Here is a 24,508-nt window from a genome sequence, read left to right on the forward strand (position 1 = left end):
ACAGAAAATCACCATGGATTGTATTACGTTTGCATACTCAGAAAAGTTCATCATGGATTGTACATGTTTTTGGCTCATATCAGAGTGGATTGCTTGTGAACCAGTCACAATATGATTCAAGCTTTGCAAAGGAACTGTTATTGAAAGATGTGGCAGTTAAACACTACCAGACCCGTGAGTAAACAGTTTCATTCATGAATGTTTCGAATGTCATAACTGTTTGATAGTTGCTGTGCTTGAGTGAACTTTTTGATACATTCAGATGAAATATGTTGGGTAAACGTTATGTGTTAACCCTGAAATGTAGCTTTATAAATTATAATGTGAAGCTTGTTCATTTTCTTCCGAATATAGCTTCCAAATATAGCTTCCAAATATATTTCAAATATAGCTATATTTGAGGGGCTGCACGAAGTTAGCCAATCATAACAGTAGGCGTTTACATTGGAGTCTTAAAGGGCCAGAGAGCTTAAAACCGAGCGTTTCAGACAGAGGGCCATGATGATAATATATTATTAAATTATGACTGTTTTGGTGCAAAAAAACAAACAAACAAACAAACAAAAAAACTTAACTGACATTATAAATGGACCTCAGGGATAATAATACAATTATTAAAAAATCAGTATGTCATGACCCCTTTAAATATTTATTCTTCATTCTACATTATAGCTTTTCTTTGTTTCAAAAATCTAAAAATCCTTTCTGTTTATTTACAGATTTAACTAAATCAGACCCCCTGCATAAATCTGAAAATTGTCTGGTGACATTCAGGAAAGCCTATTTCAGAAAGGAAATAATTATAGTGTGTATTCATGTTTTTAACCTCTTACATGTGCACTCAGATTAAACTTGTTGGCAAACCTGCAATAAAGCATAAATTAATCAGAGCATGTAATGTATGTGATTTGAGTAAAATTGAAAAATAAATTCATATCTTGTTCTGCAAAACACAATACAAGCTTAAAAGAGACAAAGAGCTTTTTTAGGTTATGAGAAAATGTCTATTATGTCTTTTTTTTTTAAATTATGGATATGGTCAAGCAGAATGTACACAATAATGAAAGGTATAGTTCACTGAAAAATGAAAATTCAGTCATCGTTTACTCACACTCATGTTGTTTCTTATCCATATGACTTACTTTCTTCACTGGAACACAACAGGAGATGTTAGGAAGAATGTAAGGGACTGACGGCCTCAGTCACCATTCACTTCCATTATATGGATAAAAGATGCAATGAAAGTGAATGGTGACAGGGGCAAACATCCTACCTAACATCAACATCACATACGTTTGGAACAACATGAGGGTAAGAAAAATGACAGATTTTTCTTTCTTTTTTTTTTCTTTTTTTTTTGGTTGAACTATTTCTTTACAGCCTCAATGGCAAAACATATTGGTGTGTGATGAGCTTGATGTTAAAATGATGCTGTCATAAGATCTATGTTGTCTCTGAACATGTAGGAAAATAAAAGATGCTCAGACATCTTAGGTTTGCACAATGTTTTTGAATCTTAAATAGCTTAGTTTGAATACATATATCCACAAGTCCTAATAAAAAGCTAGGTAAAATGGCAATTGCATTTGCCAGGACAAAGTGAAAAATATCAAAATGTTCGAGTACACTGAGGTACATCTCACCTGAATGATGCATCATCTGAGTGGCATTGGCTTTAGCCTGTTGAAGAGCAGAAACCCATCGCTGGCACTCGCCCTCTGAACTGGCCTTCAGGTGGTAGCTCCGCCCTCCACTTGTCAACACAAAGTGACAGGTGTCACCCACATCTATGTGCACCATTGCCAAGGTAATCGTGCCACGGCAGGTGTGAGCCATTTCTGCTTGAGTCCTAAAGGCAAATTTCCATATAAATAAACACACACACAGTTTAAAAGGGCAGCGAGGTGAAAAATTACTTCTAACACAGTCACAGATCCACATAAATACACCAAAACACTACAGATAGACGGATATACAGTATATCGGCCAGACTGATTAATCGGCTGGTATTTGAAATTATTTGTTGCCTGCTCCCTTATTTTGAGTCACATTGACGCAGAATCACATTTGGAATTTTATGCACAAAAGTAAAATTGTGAAAGCTGACTCTAAATATTCCAAACAACTTTCAGACATTATTTGGTAGAACTGGAAGATTATTTGAATATTAAGTTAATATAAATAACAGGTTCAAGTTAATAACAGGTTCAATAACAAGTAAAAATAAATATAATGCAGACACATTGCTCTTGCATGATCATATTAATTATAATTTATATAATTCTTGTATTATATATTAATTTGCACCGGCCGATAACCTTGCCAACTTGGTCTATTAAAGGAATATTCTAGGTTCAGTATAAGTTAGGCCCAATCGACAGCTTTTGTGGCATAATGTTGATTACAAGAAAATATTGAATGAATATATTTTTTCTAATCATAGATCATTTATAAATCACAGTTACAGTAAAGCACTTACAATGGAAGTGAATGGGGCCAGTCTATAAATATATAAATACACTCCGTTTCAAAAGTTTAGCCAGAACACGTAAACTTTATATGTGTTAACATGACTCTAGTGTTATGAAATCTCTGTTAAGTGATTTTAGTTTTATAAAATCGCTGATGGGGTTTACTTGCATTGTGTCATCATGGCAATGATGCTGTAATTCTGGATAACCGTACACAGATAAGTAAGAGATTTTATCATACTAAAACCATGTTAAGATGTATATTGTTTACATCTTGTGGCTATACTTTTGAAACAGTGAGTATTTTACTGTAATGTACATGGACTGGCACCATTCACTTCCATTATAAGTGCCTCAGTGTAATCACGATTTTTGCTTTTTTTAAACAAACGAAAGACAAACTGAAAGTACTGTTAGTGGTAATCAATATTATGCCACAAATGCTGTAAAAAATTATCTTGACTTGTACTGAATCCAGAATATTCCTTTAACAGAATGAGTCAGTTCCAAAATGTACTACCAACAGCCTTGTCTTAGGTGTCTAGCCTAATTATTTTACAAACAAATATTACTGAGAATTTTAAGTAAATGTTATGTAAACAAAAACAAACAAACAAAACAAAAAATATATATATATATTTCCGCAATTTTCATTTTCAGTTGTTATTACATTTTATTATATTATCTGCATTAACTTCATTGTTGCCATCAGCCACAATGATCTATAGATTTTGGCAGTTTAAAAACCTACAGTATATTGGTCGACCACAATAATACACAATCTCCATGAAGCTTTATGTGCTATAATAAAGTATATGCATGCTGACAGCAATTAAACAACTACAGGTTTACTGAGAGTCTGAGTGCTGATTCAGAGCATCATTAACATCAAATACATATCATTTATCGTAAAAATGTACTGCAGTAGCAAGATTACTGCAGCATTAATCACACTTGAAGATAGAATAGTCTGGTATGTCTTAAAAAAGGTCTCTGAAAGGTACATAATCACTTATCATGTGGGAATAAAATATTGACTCAATTATAATGAAGTCTGAGACAATGAGACAACCACTCTCTGAGTGATGATGACTAAATGTAGCTGGTGCCAGCCAGACATCACTTCAATATATTATGATGGAGATGCAAATCTCACCGAAATGACCTGCCAATTGAACTGCTATGCACCTCACTGATCTCTGCCTGTGTCACCTTGGTCTAATGATGGACTACACTCTTAAAATGGAATACATAGACTATCAATTAATTGCCAACAAAAGCCTTCATCAGCCAACTAACAAAGGACAATGCCTATGTGAACATCAGCAGTTAATCCAGGATGAACTTCAAAGACATTAGTCATTAATCTTAAAGTTTATACAGAATCTTTTTTTAAACACTGGCCCTTAACACTTACTTCATTTACTAATTTTAAACCATGACTTGACGGCACATAACTAAATAATATTGGCATTATATTCATGATGTTAGCCAGAGGGGACCTGGCCCCTACAATGAGCCTGGTTTCTCCCAAGGTTGTTTTTCTCCATTAACCAACATCTTATGGAGTTTTGTGTTCCTTGCCACAGTCGCCTTCGGCTTGCTCACTGGGGTTATAAATACAATTATTATTGTTTTATTTATTTATATTTAATCAAACTACATAATGATGACTCTAAGACTTTATAGATATTACACTTTCATTTTCTGTCAGTGCATGATTTTCTGTAAAGCTGCTTCGAAACGATGTGTGTTGTGAAAAGCTCTATACAAATAAAAATGACTTGACAATGTTGAAAATCTGTGGATCTTTTTTTTATTATTATTTAAAACCTAGAAATAAACCAAGCTGAATCTAAAACAAAACCAATAATGTTATAACATTACATGAAGAAGAAATATTAAATATACTGCACTCTAACTCCCACTAATCAAATGTTAGCAGATCTGTAACCATGTACAAAAGGTCAGGCCCGTTTTCACAAAAAAATCTTAAGGCTAAAAGTAGCTCTTAACCATAAATTTAGGAGCAAAATGATGGGCATCTCACTCCTAATTTTAGGACTCGTAAATGTTTCGTCTAAGAGTAATTCATAAAGCATTTTAACGCTAAAAGTAGCTCCTTAACCGACGACAAGATTTCCATGCTTCCATTGAAGCACACAAGATGCCTTTTGGAACTTTCTGAAATTATAAAGGAATGACATGATCATCAGGTTTTGCACAAACTTGTGAAGTCCATACCAACTTGAATGCATGCAAAAGGGGGGCACACTCAAAAAAAAACTCTTTGGCAGAACTTGATTCAGTCGCGGACAGTGGTTCCACATGTTTGAAATGAGTTTTCTTAACTTACAATTACTGTGTAATCTCAACATAAATTCTTTGTGTAGAGGGAACCTAATCGAATTGGGTAAACCCAACAAAATTAGACATGTCAAAGTAATTTAAATCCAACTGTAAATTTTTTTAAATTCTTTATGTACTAACTAATGACACTGAATGTTAGCATGCTAAAAATATGCTGGTGGGAAGCACTAAAAAGTGTAGCTTTGTAACTATGCTACGGTTACCACAGCAATTAGTCAATGAAGCAAGCGATCAATTTCTTTTACCACATCTACCTATCCTCATTTTAAGCTCAAGCTCCACTCTTCACCATGATGATAACCCTCAAAACTCCAACATAACAGAAACTTGTCTTAAGAGACTAAAATTATAGGAAAAGATATTCAATAATGATATGGATCATTTCATGTTCTCTGCTTTTTCAATTCGCTGAAGTCGTGCTCTTAATACCTGTTCTCCTGATTTTTATGCTATTTTATTATTTTTATTTTATTTTATATAACATCTCAATGTGTGTATTACTTTTGATTCTTATTTCATGTTCTTAATTGGTTTTAATTTTTTTATGTATCTTGTATTTTCTTTCAAATTTATATGTAAAGCACTTTGAATATAAATACATTTGCCTTGCCTTAATAACACAACAAAACACCAAACACTTAAAAGTATCCCCCTTTCTATTCATTTTGCACAAACACACACACACACACACACACACACACATAATCATTTTAACATTTCCTCTCCCTATCGGGTCCCATCCAAAACATGCTGGAAACTAGAAATCCCCTGCCTAGTTACAGTTACCCCCCAAAAATATGCATGTTGTCCCAACACAAATGGATTAAAGCAAACTTTTTTCATTAAAACAACTCATTTTTTACAAAACAAGCTTGTTCACTTGGTTACATGCATTTTTTGAGTACTATGAACAAGGGAAGGTTGCGTAAACCTAACGATAAAGGATTTTCTTGTGTGTGTGCATGCCAGTTAATAAGAAATTCTTAAGTGCATGTTCATTTTTCAAGTCAACATTACAATTACATTGTTATACTTATTATTCAATAACTAAATTATGTAATTGTATTAATTATGTTAATTAATTATTAAATTAGAAAAATGCAAAATAGGAGCATTTCCCACTGTATATTTATATATTAGTGATGCTCAGTTAGGCCCTTGCAGAATCATGGGTGGGAACTTGATCTGGACTAGATGCTTCAGATGTCCCCATTACTAATTATAAACAGAAGGGCATTGTGCAGCACAGACAGCTGAGACATTACTTAGTAACCTATCAATTATTGCCTGCGCACACCGGTGCCAACATGAGCAAGAGGCCTTTCGATTAAAATTACTGAGCAACTCTGAGCGCCCTGTCCCATAAAACAACCTCACATGATTTTCAGCCTAGGTTAAACGGGTGAAAGTCAGTGCAGTATCAAATGAAACACAGGAACAAGTGAGCGTACCTGTAGTATGACAGGAGGCCGTTGCTCAGGACGAACCACCGGCGCTGGTAACCCTTCAGGTAGTTGGTCCATTTAAAGAGCCATCCTTTATAGGTGTCCAGACCAGGACCCTGCACAAATGAAGGAGACGGAAGGGTCCGCACCACCAGCTCGCTCATATTAACCTGTCACCGTTGCTGTCAGATTCAACTGTGGAGACAGATGTTTTGGTTGAGTGACGCTGCCTCACCGCTGCGGATAGCGCACGAGACACCTTGCGCGTGCCTTCGCATGTATGCAACACGTTCAGGACAGGAGCGACGAGTCAAATCTGCGGTCACAGAGGCGGCGCTATATGATGGAAATGTTATGCTAGTGGATGACGTAGATGGACTCACAGATTGCTCAGAATCTGCCATATGACACAAAGACCTTAGTGAGGAGGACGAGGATGCACAGGCTTTCAAAAGTTAAAGCGTCCCGAGATTAGCTTGATAACACGAATGAATGGCTGCAGCCGATATCGATTAGATTCTTTATTTTTGTATTCAGCTACGGCGCTTGGTGCAGCAAGAGCATGCGGTGTTTTTCCTCTCGGTTTTATTTTTAGTATTACTTTACGCAGATGTCTTGAAAGCAGTTCACTAGACTGTCCACAAGATGGCGCCACAACGAACATCTTGGAAAAGCTGCTGGAAATGCCCATTGTGTCGTTATTAAAGGTACACTCAGTCATTTGTTTCTCAATAAAAAAAAAAAAAAGATTTAATCCTAAATAAATTACTTTTAATTTGGAAACATATGGATAAAATCATGAGCACTCACATGAGATGAATACTCCAGTCTTATCAGTAATCCTATAAAAGCTGTTTTATTTTACATGAAAAGGGTCCCCTCATGGGGGTGGCCATGCTATGATCACATGACCAGCCAAATGGTATTGGCTTACTGGTCTTCCTGTGGAGTCGTAAATATCATAATTACGAGTTCCGAGCACATGAATGACCAAGCAAAGTTATATTAACGAGTGGGTAAGTCGGAATTTTAGTTGATACATGAGTTTCTGAGTTAGGGTTAGGGACGTTGGAAGGGGCGTGTCTACATGAGAGATGGTGGAAACCAATTTTCAAAATAATTTCAACTTCTGTACTTCAATCATATTAATTTGTTATATGATAATCAACTAATGACTCTTTGCGGTTTGTTTTAAGCAAATTAATTAATATGTTAGATACCATGCATTAATAAATCATATATGTTGTGTGTATAACTATTGTTTGTTTATTCACAAGTACAACAGAAAAAGAGCTTTTGTCATCATGCATGTATTTGTTTAAGTTTGGCTTGTTCCGTATTTTGTTTCCCACTTGAATGCATGATATGTCATAATAATGAATGCAGACTCAGTGGTACGATTTTCCCAGGTCCACTTGAAGGCAGTGTTTATCTCAGTATCCGCAGTGTTATTGGACACTTTCACTTATAAATTAAATGGATCATGGCTGACTGTAAACAGTGAATTTTTACAATGTCATAAACAAAAAAATTGGTAACCAAATTATCCCAAAATTATTGAGAGCACCTTTAACTAACCATTATTCTCATGCAAACTTTTGAGCACATCTGTATGGGTATAATTAGTTTTAATTTTTATTTCTTATTATTATCTATGTCTTGTTGCTGTTTTGTATTGTTGTACACTGGAAGCTCCTGTCACCAAGACAAATTCCTTGTATGTGTAAGCACATTTGGCAATAAAGCTCATTCTGATTCTGATTCTGATATTGTTTTCCTCTAGAATACGACAGGAGAAATTTTAAAGAATATTCAAACTGGTCTTTTCCATAATGACCACTTTCCAGCTCAAAAAAGGGCAAAAAAAACTAAAAAACATTAAAGTATAATAATAGTCCACATGCACGCTATACAGTATGTATAAATTAACATTAACCAAGATTAATAAATACTGTAAAATTATGCTGGTCCTCAGCCGCTCCTCACAGTGTTGGATGCGTTTGTCAAAGGGACAAATGGCAAAAACCTTGCATTAAAATGGCAAGGCGAGGAGAAGATGCCTCAACCCAAGGTGAAGATGGTGGTGACAGGAGATGATTTTGGGTACTGCGAGAGAAGGAATCGAGGCATTGTGGATTGTTTCAAAGCTGGTGGGATCTCTAATGTCTCTCTGTTGGTGAATGCAGTCACAGCAAAACATGTGGCAGACTTGGCCAAAAGGTATCACCTCCCTATTGGACCCCATGCCAATCTCTCAGAGGGTCTTCCAGTGTCTCAGGAACTGAAGGGCTCAACGTTCCTCAACAAGGATGGTTTTTTACATGGCAAGATGGGCTTCCGGAAGGTTTTGCAGAGCAGTCAGCTCAAGATGTCAGAGGTGGAGGTGGAGGTGGAGGTGGAGCTCAGGGCTCAGATAAACAATTTCTATGAACTGGTTGGCCACATGCCCTCTCATATGGATGGTCACCAGCATGTACACGTCCTACCAGAGGTGCAAGAGGTGTTTGGCAGAGTTCTCTCTGATTTTGGGATCACATACAAACGGGTCCCTGTGGAACCTGGCCTTAAATTTTGCACCTTCCTCCCATCCCATCTTCAAGACTTCTATGCACAGGTTGAAAAAGATGCCCTCGAATCTGTCTAAGTTTTTCATCGGCATGGCATTAGATGGCCTGACATATACCTGGGCCTAAGCACCATGGGTAAGAACATGTCTATATCCAACCTGAAACGAGCTTTGGGCTTCACACTGGAGGCATGAGGGTCATCACTGGATGACGGTGTGACTTCACTGATACTGACACAGACCAATGACAGCACAACTGACTCCTATCAACCTCTCACAGCAGAGCTTATGGTTCATCCAGGATATCCAAGTCACCCTCACCAGGGTGGATGTGGAGATGGACCCGATGATTTCTCAGTCTACAGACCGGCTACTACAGGCAACATGGGATCCACCTCTGTGCCTTTAAGGATTTTTAAACCCTCGGGGATGTAGAGGAACGTATTTTGGGGCATTGCAACAAACTGAAGGGTAAATGCTTGGTTGGGAAAATGGCAGGAAATGGGCATACATGTATGGTATGGACCATAAAGTTAAATTGTGCTGCTTCCAAAGTCCACACCAAACCATTTGAAGCCATTTCCATTTAAAAGAGTCTTTTATAACTATGTCCTACAATCTCTTTTTTGAGACTGTGTATTTGAAATTCCCATAAAAAAATGTTTTTAGATATTTAAGCATTAGTTCACTCCAAAATGAAAATTCTCTCATTGTGTACTCACCTTCATTTTGTTCCAAACCCTAACGACTAACTTTCTTCTGTAGAACACAAAGGGAGATGTTAGGCAGAATGTTGGGGAGACAGCCTCATTCACTTTTATTGTATGAGAACAATCAACATTTCTCCCCATGTTCCATGAAAGCAAGCAAGTGATGCTGGTTTGGAATGACATGTGGGTGAGTAAATGATTACAAAGTGTTATTTTTGTGTGAACTATTCTTTTAAAGCATACAACCATTTAGGATGGATAGCTGCTCCACGTCTAGTTGTTGCAAGAAGAACCCTGCCTACATTTTTCCTGTGGCAGATACAGACAGAAGAATGTCCTTGTATTAGAAATGTGCGATCAGAAAAGTTTCTGCCTCATTAGAGCACCAAGTGCTTTCAAATTCATATAATGATATTACAAATAATTGTACAATCTGATAGTTATGCCATATTTATAACTGTAATTTACTACATGTAGATTTTAACTCTTAACTGAACATATAGCAGTGACTTTATATATTTAAAAATACATTGTAATTTTTGGGGTACAATGTTTGTAATAAATGTGTTTATGATATTTTTACTGTAATCCTGAATTAAAAGCACAATCAATTAAAAAAAAAAAAATACTGTAAAATTATTGTTTGTTTGTTCTTGATACCTAATGCATTAAAGGTGCACTCAGTAATTTTTTCCTCATTAAAAAGATTAACTCCTAAAGATATGGATTGTATTTTTGCAATATATGTTGGAAATCATGACCACTTCAATTAAAATGAAGATTCCAGTCATATCAGTAACTTATAAAAGCTGTTTTATTCTAGATGGAGAGGGTCTCCTCATGGGAGCTGCCATGTTAGAATCACATGACCAGCTGAATACTACTCGCTTAATCTCAGTAACCATCCTGTTATTTGACACTTTCACTCATTAAAGTAATCATGGATGACTGCGAATACTACATTTCTACAATGACATCTGAAACTAAAAACTATGCTGCATCCAAGCCGCTAGGTGTCAGTGAAAGTCCAGGATGACAAAGACAAAAGTTACTGAGTGTGCCTTTAATGTTAACAAATGGAACCGTTTTGTAAAGTGTTACCAGGTTATCTAAAAAAGTATAACAAGGCATTAGCTGGCAAGAAGCCCAGAGGATGTTCTTTTTGAAAGGATATCAAAGGAGGACATACTTGAGTCTCGCTTTTGTGAGAAAACTTGATTGACCACCTGTCCCTGTCTGCTAATCCTCAACATATATTATTTTAAGAAATCCTTTTGGAGTGAACTATGTGGAGTTTACAAAAAAAGTTGTACAAGTACATTTTGCGAAAGGTAGGACTAATTTTACGGCTCTACCCATTCATTTGTATGCTTTTCGCAAACTGTGATTTACTGTCGTAAAATTCAGTTGGCCATCACATTTTCTCCAATACACTATATTCAGTAGAGACACGTTTGATTTTTGACATGAATGAAAATGAGGCTGTGAGGGATGGACTTAACAGTCTTTTCAGTGGCATGCACCGTATAAAGCTCCTAAATCACATTTCATTTACTTGTGCGCTTTCAAACAATGTTTCTTTTCCCCCAATATTTTGTCAGCAGAATGATCTGAAGCACTTATATAAAATAAAAGAACATAAGGGTGAGTAAATAATGACATTTTCATTTTTGGGTGAACTATTTATTTAAACCCGTTCAAATGCCGTTTGCCTTTTTTTTTTTTTCACTCACCCTGTAGATTGTGGCAATGCCAGTAGAGGCAGAAAATAAATGAACACTTTACAATATTAATTGGTCTAACTTAATTAGACTATGAAAAAAAGCAACCTAAGAAAATGGGTTTCATGTTTTTTTTATTCAACATTTCCACACAGGAAAGCAGAGTAAAGCAAATGAGGGGTATTTGGATAAAAAAAAAAATAACCTTCACATAGTTCCACAATTACATTTCTGACAAACCCAAATGGCACACTGAACACCCTGCATTTCTGTGTGCATCTGGTTTTATTGACAGTTCTTTAGCAGAATAAAGAGCACAAAAACACAAGTTAAAAAAATTCAATTCAATGAGGACTAACGGCAAAGCAGTAAAGAGTTCCATACTAAACATTTATAAATATGGAAATACAAGTTTAAAATAATTTGAAAAGTGAAAGGTGGTTTTGGCCAGTGAGGAGTCTCTTAATACGGTCTCTCTCTCCGGTCCTGACGATGGTCTACCCTATAAAACAAGATAATAAATTACTGTACCTATTTTCTGATAAAATACTTTATTTTGACTAATATATATATAGTTTTTTTTTTTTTTAAACTCATGCCTCCTGAAAAGCATAAAAGTACTCACTTCATGTCCATTTTGCCAGGTGGTCCCATTCCTCGCCCCCTTCTTCCCATGTCATCCATAGGAGGCCCTCCACGACCCCTTCCACCAAAGCCGCCTCTGTCCATGCCACGGCCTCCTCTGAAGCCTCCACGGTCTCCACCTCTACCCCCACGAAAGCCTCCGGGTCCACCTGGGCCACCACGGTCCATACCACGGCCACCACGCATCCCTCCCGGGCCACCACGACCACGGTCACCCCCTGAAGACCAAATGACAGCTAGTGAATATAACCCCAGTCACAAAATTTCTAATGCAAACATCTAAAGCACCTGAACAAATCCGAAACAGTGCTGTTCGTGATTCTGAAAACACGATTCAATTAACTACAACATATGCCCTGCATAGCAAAACGGTAACTACACACACACTGAAACTGAGAATGATGGCTTCAAAGTTCTTTTGATTGCCCAGCAAAATTGTGCAGTTACAGCAGTTTTTTGCAGGGCAGCATAATGCTTGCAATACATGTAAAAAGACAGTAACCTGGAGGGGGGAAGGGAGGAGGTCCAAAGCCTTCAGGTCTGGGTGCCTTGCACTGGTTACACTCCATCCTCCAGGCAAAGTTCTGGTTTCCACATCCCCTAGAAAAACAAAACAGAATGCATGCCTTATACAAGAATAATCAATTAAGAAGCTGTATGCAAAACATATGTTATGCATTCATCACTGCAACACTAGGACCAATTTCAATACTTACGCATTTGGACACTGCCAGTCCCCTGCCCTCTGCTGCATGTTTGCTCCAGTCGGTCCTCCACGCCCCATTCCCCTGGGACCTCCACGGGGCATGAAGCCTCCTCGATCACCACCTCTGCCCATACCACGACCCATCATTCCTGTGGAAAAGGAGCCAATTCCATCTTGAAAGGCATAACAATTTACAAGTTTTTCATTTTTACTATTCTGTTTTCATCTATCAAAGCGATAAATAATGCACTGAAGATTTTCACAGCTCACCTCCTCGTCCCATCATGCCACCTCGGTCTCCCCTCATTGGCATGCCCCCACGCATCATTCCCATCATGGGCTTTCGTCGAGCCATGGACACCTTCAGCTTCTTGCCCTGGAAATCTTTGCCTAAAAAGGGAAAGAGTATCAGAATCGTTTGATCATTCAAAATAAAGATGACTCGTATGCAATGGAAAACCTGTTACACCATGGAATTCTGACTTCAGTGAAAAACTTACCATCAAACCACTCAACTGCTGCCTTAGCAGATGGAGGCTCCTCATAAGACAGGGTGGCATCACCTTTAGGTTTCCCCGTGTCTTTATCTGTGTACAGGTTGATGGCGGGCAGACCTGTACGTTTGTTTATCTGGGAGAGAGAAAGAACACATTTAAATAATCCCATTAAACACATAAGGCTTTGATGTTAAGTGATTACTAGACTTTTATATTTTCTAAAGCTTTGTTTCTATGTAATTCTCATTGATTACCAGGCAGTTGCCAAAATATTCTGGTTCCTACTTGTCTCAATTTCTCCTTCATTGGACAATCTATGGGATTTTTTCACCCGCTTTATTTTAAGCCAGTAAACCTATGTCCGATTGCAAAGGGAAGTAATGGCACACCTCGTCAACAGGCCACATGATTTCACAAATAATTCATGTTCACAGCGTAAACTGTTCAGAACAAGTTAACTGCCAGTTTAGTACTCGGTGTGAGGGCTTTGAACATACCCGTGAAAAGTATGAGCAATAGTTAAGGATTTGTCAGGTACCCTAATGATTCCGCTGTGCTTGAAGAAATCAGCCATTTCCTCCAATGTAGCATTCTCAGTCAGCCCAGTGATGTAGATAGTGCTATTTTCAGAGTCATCTTGCTCCTCTGGACGTCCTGCAGAGATGCATCACACAGAGTGTTGAAAGCCAGAGAAATGGATAGAGGAAGATGAATAAAACAATCCAAAAGTCCAAACTTACCCATGTCAGAGTCTGGTAGTGATTTTCAACAAGACAGACACCAGAAGAAAGAGAAATTGAGAAACAAGTTAGTTTACATGCTGGGTTTCTAAAGCACCTAACATAATTCTACCACTTGCTGGTAAAACTGCCCCAGCACACTTGCTCTGACCATTCAAAAAGACAGAGACAAAATACCATAGTGCTGTTGACCCAAGAGTCGTTTGATTGTGAAAATATATTACGGAAACTATTCAAAATCTGCCTAAAGGTTTTTTTTTATTTATTTTTTTTTTTTATTCCAGTGTGCCATGGTAAATAGAAAAAAGTATTCAAAAACCCTTGAAAACCAAGGACCCAAATTGGACTCCATTCCTGATGTCATACAAAATTCACAAGTAGTAAACACTGAAATGGTGATGCACTTCATGGCTGGGTCAGCCAGTTACCATTAACTCTTAAAAGTGAGGGTTAAGTAACCTGCTTTAAGGAGTCCACACTCAGGATTTTTAACCAATAAAAATAGGACTGAACCATTCATATACAACCAATGAAAGCTGAAAACTCTTAAAATTCTAACCGGCAGTGTAGTTTTGCAAGGCATTAAATATTTCCCTTCTGAAAAACACCAATGAAAGGTGAAGTATATAGTGTATGGTCTTGTGATTCTCATTAAACTTACCACCAGGCTTACTGAAGCCACCTCTGTCTCCAGCGATGCTGGGGGGGGAATAAGCGGAGATATGAAGGCGATTTCCCTTAAAACAGCCACTTCGTTACCACAAAATGGGGCAATGGGGGAGAATTTACACAGTTCTAACTTTTAACCCCCAACAAGTCACCCTTAACCCCCCCTTCTAAATACAATGTTTCTAAGAGTAACATTTAGTTGGGGGTACACTATCATTACAATGTCTTTAGCCTTGGCTGGGCTCATATAATTACATTAGTGGCTGAACAGTATTTGGGGTTGTATATGTTTAAAGCAGAAGTGAGGGTTGATCTTTATTATCATTGTAGTTGGAAAACCCCAGAAACTTAGTACACTTAAATTGGATTTAATTGTTTTAGATGCAGCCATACGACTGATTTTTAATGCAGACTGTAAAATCGATTACGCAGTCTCTAAAAACTACTTGAGGCAATCAAATTATAAATCAAATCAAGCACTTAATGCTCTCATTTGAGGACCTAAACGCTTACGGCAACTGTGTCAACCGCATAAGTAGAATGTATTGGGCTGCATCTGAAACAATCTGCTTACATAAAGCTTGTACATGCACTTCAGTGAAATAAAAAAAGAAAAGCAAGTAAACCATAACACCATTTTACTCTTTACAAAAATATTTACCAAATAATTATACAAAGCAAAAAAGGCTATCAAAAGCTTTTTTGTAGAAGATAATTTTTGTATAAGCTCATAATTATTACAATATTTGCTTTGTTGAAAAAGATGATTCTTTCATTCCTGTAGGAAAACACATTTGGAACATTTCTTCACTTAAAATGTTGACACCACCAACTTTAAGTCCCCATTTGAAAAGGCTGCCGGCCCAGACTCAGAACTGAGTAGTGGTACTGTAAAAGTATTGATGTGTTTACATGGCTCTCACTTTGTTACCTGTAGCGTATAAATGCGACAAAGCATGTTAAAGAAAAAGCTTCATAGTTCACAAGACAATAGCAATCGAAATTTGTCAAATAAAATGTCACAGTTAAAGAAAACATACCCCTTTTTTGCACAAGGAGGGAAAATGAATGCAGTGTATGTATATGGTTTGGAGTGTAACCTTAAAGGGTTTAGTTGAAATGCAATATAATCAAGCTCTCTTTGTAAAGCAAATCTATTATATAAAGTTAATATTTTTAAAATAAAAGCTGAAGATTTAAAGGGTCAAGGATGTTCTGTAGTTACAGTTTTATGTGGTGTCACTGCATTCACTTTCAATTGTTTTTGCAATCACTTCCTGCCTTCAGCAGCTTTAAAAGTTGTCTTTAGGGACAAATATGGTTAATATACACTCAAAGGCCACTTTATTGGGTACACCTGTACATCTACTTATTCATGCAATTATCTAATCAGCCAATCGTGTGGCAGCAGTGTAATGTATAAAATTATCCAGATATGGGTCAGGAGCTTCAGTTAATGTTCACATCAACCATCAGAATGGGGGAAAAAATGTGATCTCAGTGATTTGGACCGTGGCATGAGAGTTGGTGCCAGACGGTCTGGTTTGAGTATTTCTGTAACTGCTGATCTTCTGGGATTTTCACACGCAGCAGTCTCTAGTGTGTATACACGATTGGCTGATTAGATAATCACATGAATAAGATGATGTACAGGTGTACCTAATACAGTGGCCGATGAGTCTAAGTGTTAATGGTTGCAAACCACATTTATTAGAATGATCTTCAAACTCTTTGCAAATTAAACAGATATTTACACTGGATGCTAGTAGAGTTAATGTTACCCATTTTTACACTTCTAATGAAACCTTGGTCCTAAAATATCATAAACCCTTTATTTCATGCACTGTTAAATATGGCTAACTCAATTCAGAATAAGTTTGAAACTGACTCTGTATCTGCAAAAACGTTTGATCTGCAGACAGATTTAGAAAGACCCATTTGGAATAATGACACACACCTTTTGAAATTATCCAAAAATAGGACTGTCGTAATTACTAAATAATAGTCCGATCACGGTTTTTGACCCAACTGCAATTATTGCACAATTCAAATTGAAAAGTTCACTAATGTTCTTGGTCATTGTGGGTTAAGCCGGCATCACACTAGCAGACTCCAAACAACTCTATTTTGGCCGAGGGTGTCAAACATGCAGACAGTTTTGCCGAGATCTCGCTCTCTTCAGTCGGAGGTATGACACATTTGCCAATTAAGAATGGTGGACAAACATACCAACTCACAGCAACTCACTTTCTGATTCAGTCTTGTCGAGCTTGCCAAAGTAACAACAGGTGTACCACGTGAGCATAATTATAGTAGAGTGATTCAGAATGCGATTCATGGAGTAACTTTACCTTGTGAAAGTGCACGATTGTGTATTTATCCCCTCAAGGCTTGCCGTAAAACGTGTATGTCCATATGCAGCTTTCAGTGAGTAAAGAAAATCACATTCAATAAAAACAGACTGTTGTGCCTCTGCTTTCTAATTTCATTAGTCATTTTAGTGAAGGAGAAAACCACAGAAAAAACGCTTGGTGACAAAATCACTGGATTACAATCAGCATTTGTGATATGCAGCTGAGTGTGATTTAAACATTCAGATCAGCTTTATGTTTGTCAATTCTTCAGCAAAAGAAGCTCATTGGCCACTTCCAATCATTTTTGCTGTAACCAAATAACTCAGCAGGGAGTCCCGACGGTCAAGTGATTAACAACCACCTGCTGGCAGATGCTAATGCGCACTTCGCCTCCCACCGTCTGGCCGATGATTATGTTAATGAAGCGCACCCCTGAAAATCACTGGAAAAATCTGATAGTGTGGCGCCGGCTTTAATGACACGCAGCGGGGGAGATGCCCGCTTATTTTTGTGGAGATGATAGAATTAAAAAAACACTTTTAAATACATACAGTATCTCAATGTAATTCTTGTGCCTTGTGGGTTTTATCAAAGCACCAAAAAAAAAGTGTGAGAAAGTGAATAATTTAGGACAGGAAACTACTATTGCACAATTTAATATATTATAATAGCTATTCATGTAGGTTGGGTTCCAAAAACAACTGTGTAAAATGGACAAAGACTAAAGTTGACCAAAAGAGACATTAAGAATTGGGAAATATTTTGATATTTAAAATATTTTTCATGTCATTCTACCCCTGTGCAATATTGTCCAAGTTTTTAAAGCCTTAAAAGAAATCATATATCCTAATTTTATTATATCCAAGTTAAATATTAAAATATTACTTCTTAAGGTGTATGAAGCACGCACACACACCTTTGTTTGACAATTAATCAATTGTAAAAACCCTAAAACAGACAATTAAGTCATAATTGCAAATATTTGTTTTACAATTAATCATCAGCCGAATTGTATAATTGTGACAACCCTATCCTAAAGGATCACCCTATGCATTGATGGACATATTCAGACCATCTGGAGCACAGCTCTCTGAAACTTTCCATAATGCTTATTAATCTTGACCCCAACACAATCTAATTGTGTAAATAAAAGTAGGGCTCTATGATTTCCGCAATGCAGAAAGCACAGACGGAAATCCAGTAATAAAAACGGAATTACCTATTAAAGACAGAATGTCACAGAATTTTACATATTTGGGATAAAGTGAATGTAGAAATTAATCAATTAAAAACATGTGTCCTGGTTTGTTGATTAAACCATAAAAGGCTGAGATTTAAAACAAATAACCTATTTAATGTCTTGCTGAGCTGCATGCTTCAACAGTAAGTGAATGAGAGAATCCACAACCGCATCATTAACATTACCTGCACTCTGTGTTTGTGTAAATGACAAAGAGCAGAGCATTTTATTCGTGAGTAGCTCATGCAGGCTATATATTTATATAATTAAATCATAGCCTTTTGCGATTTAATAAGAACATTAGCCCATATAGCGAACAGCTTTTCCGGAGGGGAGAAGTGAAGTCATCAAAAACATCCGGTTTTCTGACAAAACACCAAAATAAAAGCTCCATTTCACTAGATGCGTGAAATTGGGAAAAAAGGGACAGAAATATATTACTTCTGTAGAGAAAAATTTATTATTCAATGTAATAGTAGTAGTAATAATAATAATAATAATTACATTATATTTAAGCAATATCTCACAAGCAAGAGTTTCATCACTGCTTTCATTAAAATTGTGATGCTCTATTATGCAGCTCTGTATTTGACCTAAAAAATAAATAATTACAAATACTCCAATGTTGTGTTTTGGAATGTGCTGTGAGGATCAGTATAGAAGCACTTCATTTGATAAAAATAATGTAATGGTATGTTGAAAAGTAACTGTTCTGTTCTTAGTTCATTAAAATTCTATGAATTAATTTGATTAGATGTTTTTTTGTTTTTGTTTTTTTAAATAAATCTTATTAAACTTTAAAACCTGGAATTCAGGGAAAATAAAGTGAAAACACGGAATTTGGGGGAAAAAAAATAAACAATTTGGAAAAAAATAAAACTTATTTCATAGGGCCCTATAAAAGGTCTTGCTGTAGATTAGGATCCCTCAAAAGTAATGAATTAAATGAACAGTTCACACAAAAATGAAAATTTGCTGATAATTTACTCCAAGATGTATCGGAGTTTCTTTCTTCATCAAAACAGAATTTAAGACTTTCAGGATTTCATTTCTGGCCTCGTCCTTTAAACAATACAAGTGAATGTCCTCCATTTTTTGACGGTCCAAAATGCATATTTAGGATGCATCAAAATAATCCACACGACTCCAGTCGACAAATAAAGTTCTTCTGAACCCAAACAATTGATTATTTTTAGAAACAAAACAATACTTATATACTTTTTAACTACAAATGTTCACTTCCGTACATCTCTGTGACATGCACTCAAGAGAGGGATGACGTAAGCTCGTTGGTAAGGTCACGTGGAGGAGTCAGGAAGCACATCATTGTTTATTGTTTTTTCTTTTATTATTATTTGGAAATTATTTTTTATTTTGTTTTGAAATCGTTTTGGTTTGTGAACGGCGCTTGGTCTGTGCAAGTTTCTCTAGTAAACAATGACGCGCTTCCTGACTCCTCCACGTGACATTACCAACGAGCTTACGTCATCCCTCTCATGAGCGCGGGTCACAGAGATGTACGGAAGCGAACATTTGTAGTTAAAAAGTATACAAGTATTGTTTTGTTTCTAAAAATAATCGTTTGGGTTCAGAAGAACTTTTTGTCGACTGGAGTCGTGCGGATTATTTTGATGCACCCTTAATATGCATTTTGGACCGTAAAAAAATGGAGTACATTCACTTGCATTGTTTAGAGGAGTCCTGAAATGAAATCCTAAAAGTCTTAAATTCTGTTTTGATGAAGAAACTCACCTGAGGGTGAGTAAATTATCAGCAAATTTTCATTTTTGGGTGAACTATTCGTTTAAGATAAAGGGTTTAAACGGAATTAAATATTTTTTCCCAAAGCACATAATCACCTTACCTTTGGCCATAATGAGGCAGAGCTGAGAGCAGCAGGATTTTAAAACTGTACACATTTAGCATCCCTTCAAAAGGGACAGGTGCAATACAGGACAGATTTTTCTATCAAAATGTATCTTGACAACCAAAATAACATTTGATATGTGAAACTATCAATCTTAAAATAGATTTCAGTTGCTGGAATAGTTTTCAGGATTTTGCTAAGCAAGGAAATCAGATGTTACATTTCTGCTAAGGATAATTCTGCACAGCTCTCAGCCCTGTATGGCCTTTTTCAGCTCCTGTCTAAGGGAAAGAAAGATGGTGAGGTGAGATACATAAACAGGAACTTACCCCATGCCTCCTCGGCTCATGCCCCCTCGCATGCCACCACCTCCTCGCATCATGCCCCGGTCAAACCCACCCCGGCCACGCCCGCGGTTCTCCCCCCCTCCCATGCCACGACCCTCTCCAGGGCCCCCATATCCTCCGGATTCAGGGCCCGAGTAGCCGCCTCTGCCCATGCCGTTCTGATGGTCCTGCCTGTAATTACCTGTACAAAAAAAAAAAACATAATTATGATAAGCCTGTCTAACTACAAGCATGATCATTACCAGGTTTCACAAAACAAAGTAGACTTACCATACTGACTAGTTGGTTTGTAATCTGACTGGCCATAGCCACCTCCAGTGCTGCCCTGTTGTCCATACTGGCTAGCAGGTGGCTGTCCATAGGATCCAGAAGGTGGAGCGTAGCTGGAAGGCGGAGCCTGTTGCTGCTGGGGAGGAGCTTGCTGATATGCTCCCTGCTGACTGTAGGAGCTCTGCTGCCCGTAGCCTCCCTGCTGCTGCTGAGAGTAAGAGCTTTGCTGGGGCTGCTGAGAATACGAGCTCTGCTCATATCCAGACGGCTGCTGGCTGCCAGAACTGTAACTGCTTGAAAAATAAACAGTGATTACAGTTTGCAACCATGAAAAACAATGACAAATCTGGACCTTAAGGAGTAAAGAATTTAAGTAAATTAAAGAATTTTCATTTTTGGGTCAACTATCCTTTTAACTCTGTGTGATACCTAGGTGGTGCAGCAGAAGCAGGCTGTTGGCCGTATCCAGGATATGCAGACTGAGCGCCGTAGCTGGCCTGCCCAGCATACGAGGTCGGGTTACTGCTGGTGGAGGTGGTAGCAGCAGCAGCAGCAGCAGCTGTGGAGGCATCGTAGCTGCCAGCTCCATATCCCTGCACTGTCTGACTGTAGCCCTGCGGTGCAGCTGGAGTGGCACTATAACCACCTATAGATTACATTTTAATAAAGTAAAAATGGGCACTAAAAACATTTTGGTTACCCAATGAAATTTGGCAATTGCTTTATTGCTAAATGCAAATAATATATATATCAAAAATCCACAAAGTCAAATTTAACACACCACTGGCTGGTGGTTGCTGTCCATAGGATGATCCATAGGCCTGCTGGCCATAAGTGCTTGAAGAGCTGCCGCTCTGGGAGTAGGTTGAATCAGCCGGTTGGGTGTATGAACCGTAGCCTTGTTGTTGACTGTATGACTGCTACACAATAGGAACACAGAGTATAAGTCATTTAAAATAAGCATTCTGGCAGACACCACTTGATTAGCTATGGTGTTGCTCTTTACAGTGATTATGTGCATAAATAACATTAAGGGCAATTTTACCTGGGTGGTCTGTCCATAACCCTGCGAGGGCTGGGCCGCATAGGAGCTGTAGCTGATCAATATCAAAAGATTAATAACGGCTAACTTTAACAATGATCAATGAGACAGTCAAAAAACACATTAGATGTGTTGCCAAACAATGTACATACCCTTGCTGGCCTCCAGCCTGACTGTAACTGTTGTAATCTGTGACAAATGAACGAAAATTGTTTATCAAAGAGCAGGATATATAGGAAAGATATCTTCAAAATCATACTCCAACTGTTAAACAAAGTGATTAGATGGCTTAAATGAGCAAAAAAGTACACATAAACGGGCACGAGAAAGTTTGACATTGAAATTAGATTAAATAATCTTTGGACCACGTTGTTAAAACAGATGTTGGAAGGGATGGTGTTTGTACTAAAACGTTATAGGATTAAGAACAACAGCGGATTATTATACCACAACGTTAAAATAGCGGTTACACAACGTGCTCGCGTGCTTCTAACCATTTGCCCGCCTCTCAGCTCGAGCGTAACGTTGCCAAGCAACAGCCCGACACGTGAAAATTAAACGATGTTAAAATAAAATAAGTTCATAATGAAAAAAAGTTATATTTGAGTGAAACTGTTTAAATATACTGCTTGGATATGTTCCCGCTCAGAGAGATTGCAAATTATCGTTTTCCATCCCCTCCCCCATTTTCACACGAAGGAAGACAGAACCGGCTAAAACAGAAAGCCGACGCCTACCGGTAAACATCACAACGGGATTATTTTACCGGTTAACCGCGTTTTATATCACACATAAAGGTATTTCACGTTTATTACAACCGGCTAAAGAAATTAAAGTCACCCATGTATGATTTAAAAAAGGCTCAACGTTACAATGGATTACACGCAGCTCCTACCTGCAGCAGACGCCATTTCGTGTGCCTTGTCCAGCGAACAGCGCATGCGTGGATCAGACTCTGCGGGCGCTACCATGGTAACACGCGGGGTTGGACATTTATTTAAAACGTTCTAATTTCACAATTAACTGCTATCAAATGCTATATATATATCACCAGATGTTGAAGTTTACGCAGTGTTTTTGGTCAAGCACATCGTAAAGGAGTTCAACTTAATTTGGCGAAATTTAATATGCCGCATGAATGAATGGAATTGTAATGGATTCGTCCTGGCGGTCTATAGAATGACCTACTTTAAACGTGCTGTAATGTCCACATTACCTAAAGAGATCAGTGAAATAGGGCGCAACGAAACGACGCTATTTTGCTGCTGTTGCTTTTTGCTGCTGTTGCTTTTTGCTGCGTTCAGTTCTAGAGCTGTTAAAGGGCTAGTTTACACAAAAATGAAAAATCTCTCAACATTTACTCACTCTCATGCCATCCTAGATGTGTATTACCATCGTTCTCCTGCTGAACACAAATTAAGATTTTTAAAAGAATATCTCTACTCTGTAGATCTATCCAAAGGATCCAAACAGAAAAGGCAAGTGAATAGTGGCCTGAACTTTGAAGCTCCATAGCAATCCATAAAATTCCAGTGGTTAAATCCATGTCTTCAGAAGAGATATGATAGGTGTGGGTGAGAAACAGATCAATATTTAAGTAATTTTTTACTATAGACCATATCAAGGATGTAAAAAACAACAACAAAGGAATTAGAACTCTACTGCACATGTCTGGTCCTGAAGCATTTGACTAGCACATACTTTTAGAATCTAGCTAAAACAGAACAAACAATATATGTGCAAAAACTGAAAATAAACAATGAGGTGTCATTACCAGATCCTTTAAATAAGACTCTGAGTCAACAATTTTTCTTAAAGAACATCATACATTTACATACATCACAGTCATTTAGCAGACACTTTTATCCAAAGTGACTTACAAATGAGGAATATAACACAAAATTTGTCATACAAAAGTCAACAATATCTGCAGTATTGCACTGCCAAGTTCTTAAAGTGGCTGGAGTAGTATAGATGCTAGCGCAGAAGAAAAAGACAGACAATATATATTTTTTAATTGTTAAATAGTAAGTGCATTTAGTGTGGCTTGGTTAAGTGCTTGTGGAAAAGATGTGTTTTCAGCTCTTTCTTGAATGTTGAGAAGGTATCGGCAGATCATGTGGAGGTTGGAAGCTCATTCCACCACAGAGGAACAGAGAGAGTGAATGATCGTGAAATAGACTTTGTGCCTCTTTGTGACGGGACCACCAGGTGCCACTCGATCATGGACCACAGAGAGAGAGAGTTGGGACATAGACCTAGAGGAATGAATTTAAGTAAGAGGGTGCTGTTGAATTTGATGCGAGCAGCTACTGGTAGCCAGTAGAGTGAAATCAAGAGTGGGTTAACGTGAGCCCTCTTTGGCTGATTGAAAACCAGATGCGCTGCAGTGTTCTGGACCATCTGCAGTGGCTTAATCATGCTAGCTGGGAGGCTGGCCAACAGGGCATTACAGTAGTCCAGTCTTGAAATGACCAGAGCTTGGAGCAGGATCTGCCCAGCATATTCAGACAGAAAAAGGTCTGATTTTCCTGATATTGTAAAGCATGAACCTGCATGACCGAGCGGTTGTTGAGATGTTGGCGGTGAAGTTAAGCTGGTCACCCACCACTACTCCCAGATTCTGGGCTTTCCTGGTTGGTGTTAGTGTAGTTGAACCAAGATGAAAAGAGAGGCTGTGGTTAACAGACATGTTGGCTGGAATCACAAGAAATTCTGTGTTGGCAAGGTTGAGTTGTAGGTGACGTTCCTTCATCTAGGCCGAGATCTCAGAAAGGCAGGCATGAGACAGAGATATGAGCTGAGATGGTAGGGTTGTCAGGCTGGAATGACAGGTAGAGCTGCGTAT

The 24,508-nt window shown here is 37.7% G+C and overlaps 3 protein-coding genes and 1 pseudogene across 3 annotated transcripts in view; 2 read left to right on the top strand and 2 right to left on the bottom strand.

Moving 5' to 3' along the window:
• The window catches only part of LOC127432743 (oxysterol-binding protein 2-like), a 36,149-nt gene extending 29,245 nt beyond the window's left edge, over positions 1-6,904 (bottom strand). The window contains exons 1-2 of the mRNA XM_051684133.1: positions 6,293-6,904; positions 1,644-1,849 (exon numbers count right to left, since the gene is read on the bottom strand). Coding sequence (XP_051540093.1) covers positions 1,644-1,849; positions 6,293-6,450 — 364 coding nt within the window. The 5' untranslated portion in view covers positions 6,451-6,904. The remainder of the gene's footprint in view (positions 1-1,643; positions 1,850-6,292) is intronic.
• Positions 1-24,508, top strand: part of LOC127432784 (14-3-3 protein gamma-like) — a 678,408-nt gene that overhangs the window by 595,606 nt on the left and 58,294 nt on the right. The gene's annotated exons all lie outside the window — the stretch shown is intronic.
• LOC127432776 (carbohydrate deacetylase-like) lies at positions 8,324-9,528 on the top strand (annotated as a pseudogene).
• LOC127432797 (RNA-binding protein EWS-like) lies at positions 11,401-22,592 on the bottom strand. Its single transcript, XM_051684223.1, has 16 exons — positions 22,556-22,592; positions 21,813-21,849; positions 21,664-21,715; positions 21,400-21,538; positions 21,048-21,264; positions 20,619-20,911; positions 20,331-20,529; positions 14,533-14,570; positions 13,872-13,883; positions 13,670-13,785; positions 13,135-13,264; positions 12,905-13,024; positions 12,645-12,783; positions 12,431-12,528; positions 11,909-12,146; positions 11,401-11,785 (listed from the first exon to the last, which is right to left on the bottom strand). Exons 1-16 carry the CDS (start codon positions 22,569-22,571, stop codon positions 11,746-11,748), a joined length of 1,884 nt encoding a protein of 627 aa, XP_051540183.1. The 5' UTR covers positions 22,572-22,592; the 3' UTR covers positions 11,401-11,745.

This window comes from Myxocyprinus asiaticus, chromosome 42, assembly GCF_019703515.2.
Source record: "Myxocyprinus asiaticus isolate MX2 ecotype Aquarium Trade chromosome 42, UBuf_Myxa_2, whole genome shotgun sequence".
In the NCBI taxonomy this organism is placed as follows: Eukaryota; Metazoa; Chordata; class Actinopteri; order Cypriniformes; family Catostomidae; genus Myxocyprinus; species Myxocyprinus asiaticus.